Below are 10,840 nucleotides of genomic sequence, written 5' to 3'. Positions count from 1 at the left end.
ACGGTCGCTGCGTCCCCCGTCCGCCCCGAGGGCCTTCTCTCCGGCCTGTGCACGCGACCACAGGCTTGATAATCATTTTTTAAATAGGTGCAAATAGAAAAAAGCCTGAGGGATTTTAAAAAAAAACTAGCTGCGTGCCCGGCGTTGCACGGGCAACCTAAAAAATGTAAGAGCAGTCCAGTTGATGCTTTTGTAGTACACTGACACTAGTTTCTAACGCGTTAAGGAATAAATAAATGCGCGTAAAGCAAGGTTTGCAAAACACCAGTAAAACATATTTTTGCCAAAACACCTCATCAACGTTAATAATCGTTATCAATGATACAAGTTATGAGTACATTTTCAGTCAGCACAAAAGGGGAAAATATATGCATTATCAACTATAATCTTTACTCACGTTAAACTGAATTACATCTCATAGACTATATCGGAAATATTTATGCACAATAACAATCCGCTTTTTACATAAAATAGTCTACTACCCGGCGTTGCCCGGGTGTTTATTAATGCAACATACCACTCAGATAAATATTTGGATGGATTCTATCCACATGGTCGTACAAGAATTACATCAATCCGTTTTCCAGGTACAAACCCTCAAAGAACTCAAATAACTTGTAAATCACTCATTTACTTTACGACGTGCACGGTCCTCCTCGAAAATGAAAGTTATGTCATGTGACGCGTATTTAACAATCAGGCTTGAACAAAAAAAAAAAAAAAACAGCAAAATTTTGCTGCAGATTACGGCAAAATAATCGAAAAGTAAACAACTTAAACACCCTGATTACAGGAAAAGCCTCAAAACAAAAACAAGAATTTTACCTGAGCATATTCGAGAAAAAAAATGGCAACAGATCTTTCATATCAATGATTTTCTTCACGCTCACATACATTTTAATAAAAGCATTGTTGCGGAAAGTTGAGATGAAGCACTGAATAATAATTTAAATGGAGGAAAGCCTTCGAAAAATAGGGATTTGATTTTGAAATCTAAGAGTCATAATTATTAGTTTTCAATTGATATCTCCGCTAATTATTATCGGAGGATTATGTTAAATAGCCAAACATGAAGACGGGAAGATGACGAATCCATCGATACCTGGTTCGATGGTCAGTTCACTGTCGTTCGGGAGAAGAAGCTTGGACATAGATAGATAGATAGATACTCAGATTTTATATGTATAAAATTGAAATTTTCTTAAATTTTTTTTAAAAAGTGGGCAATATTAGAAGTTTTTGAAAATAAATCATTGATTGCTAACTAAGTGTGCATGTTAACGTTTCAAAGAATATTATAATTTACTGAAATTAAAAAAAAAAAGTTTAGAAGGTAATGGAACCTCTTAATATTGATCAAGTGAATTGTAGGTACGTGTTTCGGTGCTATAGGGAACTCGTTTTTTACTGTGGGGGAAGCTCACGGTTGAAACTGGGTAGTTTTTTTCTTCTTGATTTTGTCAGTGAAATCTTACTCTCACGTTCAACATATTACAGTGGCTGCCCCTTTACGAATCACGTTTGTTCTTATTCTTAACAGTTTTGATTCCATAAAGCGGCTGATTCAATAAAGCTGGATTTTATTCCGTTTTTGACAATTTGATTCATTAAAACGGCCGATTCAATTAACCACTGATTCAATTAACCAACGTCCACTGTAGTATCGGTGGAAAAAGCGTAATTTTCTGAGTCCGACGGAGTTTGTGTGGAGTTTCTAATTTACAAGTCGAACTTCGATGAGTCGAAAACTTCGATTAGCCGAAGTGAATATTTATTCCCGTCTAACTGAATGGAGAACTAATGTTATTTAGTTTTGATAAGACGAATTTCGTTGATTAGAAATATTCGATAAGTCGAATTTTATTTCTTGACTGTCGTCAAAGTTTCCTTGTCAACGTAACTTTATAAGTCGAAATCTTTTCTTTTTTTTTTCTTCTTCCGAAAAAGTATGATCAAAAAGAAAAAAATCAGAGCCATTGCGTTGCATCGAAAAGCGTCTAGACAAAGTAAATCAGATAAATCTCTGAAGTCGATTATTAGCATATAATTTGGAAAGTTGAATTTTTTTTTAATTTTTCGAATTATTGTTTGCTTTACTTCGTTCCGTAGAAAAGAAAAACCTACTCATGGGGGAAACCAAGGCTTAGATTAAGCACAGCCCGAAAATTAGACTTAAAACTGACAGAGAGGGGTGCATATATTTGTGATTATGGAATAATTCCACTTTTAGTGAAAACGTGAGAAAAAGGGTTATGGACTATTTTTGGGATTTTGCGGTATTCTACAAAGCGGCTGGTCTTTCCAAGACTGACTTTTTTCTTTCGTTTTAAACCTAATCTTCTTTTTTTCCGTTTCATTGATTCCTGAACGATTGGAATTGAACTTTAAAATAGACTAATAGAATAATTATAATTTTAAGCTACCAAAAAAAGTTGAATTTATTCGATTGTAGCGGAGCAAAGTAGAGGGAAATTTCAATAAGTTCGATGTGCCTCTAAATTTTCAACAATTTTAAAAAATCGAAAAAAAAAAAAAGTTTTGATTGGCGGTGTTCTCTCTTTGATGCTTTTCCTCCCGCTTTGATGCTCTTAAAAGTATCCAAGGAAAGAACAAATTTCTGCTGAAAGCAATGTTTGATAACAGATTTAAAAAAAAAATGTTTTTTTCCGAGGAAAATATTTGTTATATCTAACATAAAGTTTAAAATTTGTTTTCCAACGTATTCTAACTCTAGAATTCATAGCATCATATTATACATTGATTAGGTCAAGTATATATGGTCGCCTCAAACCAACACTATCTAATCCCAGGAATAACAGTAAAATATCCTACTGGTGCTTTGAGGCGACGATATATTATCTTTGATACATTATTCTATCACTTTTTTGCTCATATTATAAATTTAATGGTTGTCAGTGGTGGTATTTTATAGTAGCCTACAGTTTTGTTTTCGAATTCGATAAGACAAATTTTTGATAACTCGATTTTTTCGCTTTTTCTGCAACTTTGACTTATCGAAGTTTCACTGTATTTTTTTGTGGAGGCTTAGGTGTATTCAGCTGTTTATTTTTTGATTTAGGAGAGTTAGTTGATAAAGTACTGGTTATTGTAATAATTTGAGGATCTGTTTGTGTGCTGGTAGAGTTGAATACTTTTCTTACTACTGCAGCATATGAAAGTCCGGCTGAAGGCGTACGAGACTGGACAATTTTTTTCGCATCTGGATATGATATGTTCTGAGTGGTTTTGATTACTTGTATTTCCTTTCCGGAGAGCCACTTTGGACATTTTCTAGAGTATTACGGGTGATCTCCTTTGCAGTTGACACATTTATATTCCTTTTTGCATTCATTGCTGTCGTGGCCGGGCTCAGCGCACCTGGCACAAGTTTCTGCACCACGGCATGACAGTCTGGAATGCCCAAAGCGCTGGCACTTAAAGCACCGTAGCGGGTTAGGAATCTATGGTCTAACAGGGCAGGAGAGATAACCAGCTTTTATACGTGAAGGGAGGATAGGCGTACTAAAAGTCAGAATGACATGTTTAGTATTCTGCATTTCGCCATTGCGTTTTATAGTAATCCTCTTCACTCCACTTACGTGTTGGTATTTCATTTCTTCTAGAATTTCCTTCTCTGATGTAAATAGAAGGTCTGGCTCTGAAATAACTCCCCGAGAAAAGTTTAAAGTTGAGTGAGCTGTAACTGTACATAGATGTGAGCCTAGTTGTTTGATAGCTAGAATAGGTTGAACTTGTTTAGGATGTTTGATTTCAACTAATAGTTCGCCAGTGCGTAGCTTTTTTACTGATTGGAACTCGCCGATAAAATTTATTAATGCCTTGTTAATAAAGAATGGGGATACAGCAGTGAATGTTAGATTTTCGTTTCTTTTGATAATAAAAAGTTTTGCAGATGTAAGCGATTCATTCTGACGCTCCCCACAAGGGGGAGAGGTATTTTTTATGTTGTCATCCATGGATTAACCTGGGAACTGAGCGGAAAAAATAGGGTCTAGCCCCTGTGTAGCCCCCCTGCACAGGGATAAGGCTTTTACACCAGGGTTCGCCTGCTATCCCTGACGTCAACCGTTTGAGGCACCGACTACCCCCGGTACCACGCAGCCACGGGCACGGTAGAGACACTTTGGCTTAGGGGTTTTTGTCCGAATTTGGTAAGTGTGATGAGGGAAGGAAGGGAACAAAAAGTCCCTTCCCGCCGATGTTCTGTATGAGCAACTGTGGGTTCACTACTCCTCCCAAGAGCTCGCCCCGAACTCACCACACCGCAAGCCCTCCCACCACGACAAGGTAAACGGACACGGGGGGGGGGCATAATGTGTGCATTCACATAGATAAATAAGTGATTTCCATCAATAATAAGGATATTCCACTTGTCGGTGCATACCATCCAAAAGAAATTCATACTCGTCGTGTTAAGAAACTCATGATTCCCCGAAATGAATTATGCTATGCTTTGGTTTCAATATCTGAAAAGATAATTACTGAAAACTTTTTGTTTGAACCATCATTAAGATTTGTTGATCTTGAATGTGATCCGACTATTTACTCTTCAAATGACAATAATATTGACGAAGATCTAAATTTGTTAAAAATTGATCAAAATGCTACTTTTCCAATTTTAAATTCTTCAAACCAATTGAACTCGGATAAAGTTAATAAATCATCAAAACAAATCTATGTGTTTATAAAAAATTTGTCGGGAAAAAAGTTAACTAAATAAGAGACAGGTTATTGGAAACATAATTTCAGACATTGAATTTGAAGCAGAGAATGATAAGGATGTACAAAGGGAGTATATGAATTTAATAACAGCTAGTGAGGAGGTTTTATAGAAACGCAAAAAGGAGTTAAAAGAAACTGATTTCGACATAACCCATTTAGAAAGTAAACAACAAAACTACATGAAGGACATTTTAATGTGGACATTCAGCTGCGTTTTCTAAAAATTTATACATTGAGATGTACTGATAAGGTAGTACCAAAATTAGATTTTATTCACAAGAACCCAAAGACGTTACCCTTCCCAATTCCGCAGGCTCTACAAAATGAAGCTTTAGAGCAAATTGAGCAATTACAAGCGGCAGATTTGATTGCTCGAACTGAGTGGTCGGCGCCTATGCTCCTAGTTTGTAAGAAGTGTATAAACAATAATAACCCGCCTAAATATAGACTAGTGTGGATTTGAGGTTAATTAATAGCATATTAAAATCTTCGTCTGACCCTCTTCCAAAAATAGCTACCATACTTAGCAATATTGCTCAGTACAAGTTTTTCACTGTGTGTGACTTAAAGAATGCTTATTGGCAGATCAAACTTCCTCAAGAGTACCAAGATATTTTAGCATTTACTACGCTTTTTGGTACATTTAAAAATTAAAGATTAGTCTTCGGTTTGAAAAATTAGAGTTCAATTTTTCAATCTCTAATGGACTCTATTTTAGAGGAATTAAATCTCCAAGCTTTGTTTGCATATCAGGATGACGTATTAATTTGTTCGCAAAGTTTCCAAGAGTCTGTAGACAAAATTTCAGCCGTTTTTTTACATTTTTCAAAAGTATAACATAACCGTATCTCCTAAAAAATGTATTTTTTATAAAACGAGTATAGATTATCCAGGCTCTAACATAACACAAGGTATCGTGTCACCAATTAAATCCAACATAGTAAAATTAACTTCATTTGCTATTCTTAAAACTTCAAAACAAGTCCAGAGATTTAAACGGATTATTTGGCTACTATAGACATTTGATTCCCTTATATGCGGAACTTACTAAACCACTTACTGAACTAGCATCTCATAATAATAAGTTTGAGTGGACTTCTGAACACACTAGGGCATTTATTTGTTGCAAAGAAACTTTTTCACTGCACCATTTGTTAAACTTCCTAACTGGAATAAAGAATTTGCACTAAATACTAATGCTAGTGGCATAGCAATTGCTGCGGTACTAGTACAAATGATACAATCAAGGCACAACAAAAAAAGATTAAACAGCTTTAAGCTGCCCTTAACAAGGCGAAAAGTAATAATTCCAGATCCCCCAAAAGCAACATTGTAACCCCTTTCCAATGGGGAATTCTTTCGAAATACTTAGCGACAAAAACGTTATGAAAAATTCAATAACGATCAATCTCTTGGACAAAAAAGTGAGAGTAACTCACAAAAAGCAAACGACTCAAAAAGTACAAAACAATAAAGATCAACAAGTGTTAAAGAGAACTCGCAAAACTCTGGGAAAAATACAAATCAAGATAATTAAACAACTATTGAGAACTATAGCAACTCCCCCCCCCCGCTCAAAAAAGCGCATACGAAGAAATAATAAAGCTTTGCCCAAGCTCAAAGCACCATTTCTGATTTCCGCGGAAATCTTCACTATGGACTCACAATCAACTGAAGAAGATTCGGCCACTGAAGGAAACACCTTCAAACTTCAACCATTGAAACAAAATACCAAACCCCCGTTCCTATCCTAATTGACAACCTCTAAAATTCTGTTGAATTCATGAAAACAATTAACGAGCATAACAAAGTCCAAAATACAATCCGGGACAACGGCTCAAAATTTCACATAAAATGTCCCACTGCTGAGACCTACAGGCTGGTAGTTCACTATCTCAACGATAATAAAATACCATACCATACATATCCCACTAATGACAAAAAAAATCTGAAAATAGTTATCAGTAAAGTTATATTTTCCATTAAAAGATGCTTGGTATCAGAGTCCCAGTAACAAGAGATATTCCGTCCTTTTATGAGCAGCAATAAAGTGCCGATTGTTTAAAAGAAATCGCACCAATCTAAGATGCGGATGATGCTTTCCGGGAACCTGAAGTGGAAAAAGCAGACTTTGGTGAAGAACAATCAACAGAAAATGCACCAGGCGATGATCCACCATTTAATGAAATCCTTGTGTAAGTTCCAATAGAAAATACCGGCTCCACGTTCGGCAGTCTTTTTTGCACAGTAGTAGTGCTCCGAGAAGAGCAGATGCTTTCATCGGTGCCGACTAATGACTCGATCTGTGAAAATGCCAATGTCCACGGGGGTGACGAAACCCACTCCGGAGTATCTAAATACACTTTGGTTGCGGCGACTTCCTTCGCGTAATGGAGCATTTTTTTTCTCTCTTCTTGTTGTGGTCCTTCTATACACAAATGCGTTGCGTTATTTTTTGGTGGAAATTGGCTGCAGTTCAATTCTCGTGGACATGGAAAGCCTAATTTACGAAGCACGGGTTCGCATTGTCCATGGACATGTCAGCATAATGATCTGCAGGGTCCTGTCGGTTGAGGAAACTTCTCGGTGCACATCGGAACGTACACAGAGAATACTACGAATTTCAGATGAGATGAGCAGCCGTGCTGAATGAATAATGCATCAGTCTGCAGATTTTTGCCGACAAATTTGGGCATTCTAGTAACATTATAGTCCATATTTTTACACTGCTTGATATGGATGAGCTCACATGTTTTGTTTATTGTTAAACAGCATGGCAAATAAACTAGCAGAAGTAAAATGACGATCATTCTACCACTGAACCACCGATGCACATGCGTGAAGTGGAAAAGGAATTTTTACACTGAGTAAATGCAATACGTTTTTTGTATCCCAGTTATAAATGTTAAACGCTGTTTTCAATATTGATTAATTATTTTTATTTAATGTTTTGATTTTTTTAACGAATGAACATAAGGTTAGTGGGGAATAAAGGACAGTTCACCATTGCGCCTGCTGTCGGTTGCGACCTCCGCCTGCTGCGCCTGTGAACTCCGCGAGCCGTGAAAGGTTACTTGGGTTTAGTTTCAATTCCGAAACTTTTTTCCCGCCTTTGTGGATTTTGTCGTTTTTTCGCATCAAAAATTAATTTTTATTTTAAGTTGATGGTCCACCATCCAGCACGGTGTATTACAACAATACACCCTGTTAAATATTTGTAAGCTTAATGATGTAGAAAAAGATTCAATTTGTAATGTTACTCACAAGTGCTTTAAATACGTTTATTACACAAGACAACACAAGCACACGATACATTCTGCTTACAGCAATTCTACATAAACAAAAACCCTCTTTAGTCTCGAACCCAGAGTCCCCGATAAGACCCTTCATCGGATGATGCCAGATGCACCTACATTACATCTCCCCCTAAAAGTGTTCAATCAGTCTGGACGGCGAATGAACAGTCCTACCGCTCCGAGTCTTATATGGTATAATGTCAGGAACACCACTAGGAGGATGGGTGATGGCCACTGGATTACTGGTGGAATCTTTTTCTTGGGAGCTGCCATACCCCACTGTAGAGTCAGGAGCACTGTCCTTGTTCATAGGGGTGTCTTCACTATCCCAGGAGAACGATTTTGGCACCGGTGAGGGATGGAGGTACCTGCGGTTCCTTCGAAGAACCCCTCGCGGAGTCTCGATTATATATGATCTGGGAGCCTGGTGAGCCGCTTTTATCTTCCCGTATGTCCGCATGTCAGACACCCACACTTGTTCGCCTATGTTCAGTTGTGGAAGTTGTCCAACTTGATGTTGTCGATCGAAGTAAAATTTCTGCATCGAAATTCTTTCTTCTTCTTTTTTAAGCAAGGATTCCTCATCCAATGCTCTGGGTTTAAGCTTCACGCTTAGTGTAGGAATCGGTGTCCGCAAACATCTTCCCATTAGAAGCTCAGCTGGACTATGCCCATTTTCGAGTGCCATGGCTCTTAGTGCAAGCAGCATAAAATAAGGATCATCTTTTTCAGCTTTTATGAAGTGTAACTTGAAGCTTTTCACCATAGATTCAATGAAACCATTACTTTGAGCATGCTTGGGACTAGATGTTACAATAGAAAACTTATATTGATTGGCAAATTTCCGATACTTAAAATCTATTACTGCATGGGAAAACTGAGGGCCATTATCACTTCTCACCACTTCTGGAATCCCGTGGCGATCAAATATGGACTTTATGTGGTTAATGAATGCTTCAGAAGAAAGGCTATCTAAATTTGCCACTTCAATATATCTGGAGTAGTAATCTGCCATAATAAGATACCAATTACCACTTACTTTGAGAAGATCAGCTCCAACCGTTTGCCAAGGTCTATTTGGAAATGCTGATGGAAGCAGGGGTTCTTTGAAATATCTTTGATGTTGAATACACTTGTGACATTTTGAGACGAGATTCTGAATTTCTGCTGATAAACCTGGCCACCAAACAGACTCGTGAGCTCTGGCTCTGTATTTTGTTATTCTAAGATGACCATCGTGTATCCTGTTTAGAATTTCTTCACGCAGTTTTGAAGATATAATAATTCTAGAATCTTTCATCAGCAAATCATCTTGAACAGAGATTGAATGACGATATGCCCAGTATTTTAGACATTCTTCAGGTACTTCGTTCTTGTCAGGCCAACCATCTATAGAAAATTTAATCAGGAGCTTGCGGACCGGATCATCTTTCTGTAAAGACCATATTTCTGCCAATCTGGCATCTGATGATAGAAAATTTTCAACACCCATTTGCACATAAGCAGTTATTTCTTTACTTAATTCTTCCTTTCTTTTTTCTGGTAAGGGACTCCGAGACAACGTATCTGCAATGATGAGTTTTTTTCCTGGAGTGTACTTGATGGTATAAGAGTACCGCATCATTCGTAACTTCATACGCTGGAGCCTAGGAGTTAAATTATCTAATGGTTTAGACATCATAATGGGCACAAGAGGCTTATGATCTGTTTCGATGTGAACTTCCATCCCCACAATGAAATCATGGAATCTTTCACAGGCCCACACGATAGCCAATGCTTCTTCTTCTATCTGCGCATGTGTGCGCTTTTCTATCTGCGCTGCTTCTCTGTGTCGGACAATGTTCTAGATGCGTAGAAAACTGGACGTAAATTACCATTGTCTTTCTGACAAAGAACTGAACCAAGACCGTAGGACGATGCATCTGCTGAAATGAATATCTCTTTCGTTGGATCATACAAAGCCAATTCAGGAGTTTGACACAGTTTCTCTTTAATTTCTTCGAATGCCGTTATTTGAGAGTGCCCCCAGATCCATGCTACACCATTCTTTAACAACTCGTAAAGAGGTTTCGCAACATCTGCAAACTTTGGTATGAATTTATTCAGAAATTCTGCCATCCCTAAGAATTTTCTTAATTCCGTCACGTTCTTGGGAGTTGGAATTCGAGAAATAGCTTCTGTTTTCCCTGTATCAGGTTTGATAGCCTTTCCCGAGATAACATGTCCAAGAGAAGTAATAGATTCTTTTGCGAACTGGCATTTTTCAGCATTTAAAGTCCACCCCGCAGCTTGGAGTTTCGAAAGAACTTCACGTAGTCGTTGATTATGCTCCTCTTCGGTCGCACCAAAAATTACAAATTCGTCCATGAGACCAACTACACCAGGACCTTCTTGAATAGTTTCACGAATTCTTTTTTGGAACACTTCCGGAGCTGATTTAATTCCAAAGGGCAAACGCTTGAACTTAAATCTTCCGAATGGTGTAATAAAAGTAGTTCATTTTGCAGAATCTGGATCTAAGCTTACCTGCCAAAAACCTGCATTAGCATCTATGATACTGAACACTTAAGCATTACTAAACTGACTCAAACTATAGTCGACTGAGGCCATGGGAAAATATTCTCTTTCAATGTTTCCATTCAAGACAGATAAATCGACACAAATTCTTATATCACCTGATTTTTTTGGAACAATAACCATCGGCGCACACCATTCCGTGGCTGCTTCGTTAACTGGTTCTATAATTCCATTTTTTTGTCATCTCATCTAATAGCTTTTTCAATTTACCCCTCAGAGCTACT

At 37.5% G+C, this 10,840-nt stretch overlaps 1 protein-coding gene across 1 annotated transcript; it reads right to left on the bottom strand.

Annotated features, from left to right (window-relative positions):
* Positions 1-6,824: 6,824 nt before the first annotated feature.
* Positions 6,825-9,765, bottom strand: LOC129230315 (uncharacterized). The gene is made up of 2 exons (XM_054864714.1): positions 8,214-9,765; positions 6,825-7,171 (listed from the first exon to the last, which is right to left on the bottom strand). The coding sequence occupies exons 1-2, from the start codon at positions 9,763-9,765 to the stop codon at positions 6,825-6,827; spliced, it is 1,899 nt and encodes a 632-aa protein (XP_054720689.1).
* Positions 9,766-10,840: the final 1,075 nt, after the last annotated feature.

The sequence above is a fragment of the Uloborus diversus genome, chromosome 9, assembly GCF_026930045.1.
Source record: "Uloborus diversus isolate 005 chromosome 9, Udiv.v.3.1, whole genome shotgun sequence".
In the NCBI taxonomy this organism is placed as follows: Eukaryota; Metazoa; Arthropoda; class Arachnida; order Araneae; family Uloboridae; genus Uloborus; species Uloborus diversus.
This window is presented reverse-complemented; position numbering and strand designations above follow the sequence as displayed.

Excerpts from the sequence above, each read along its gene's own strand:
- LOC129230315 (XM_054864714.1), bottom strand. The coding sequence starts at position 9,765 with ATGGAAGTTCACATCGAAACAGATCATAAGCCTCTTGTGCCCATTATG. Across the intron at positions 7,172-8,213 it reads ACCATATAAGACTCGGAGCG|AAGGACCACAACAAGAAGAG; the intron begins GTAGGACTGTTC and ends ATTTGTGTATAG.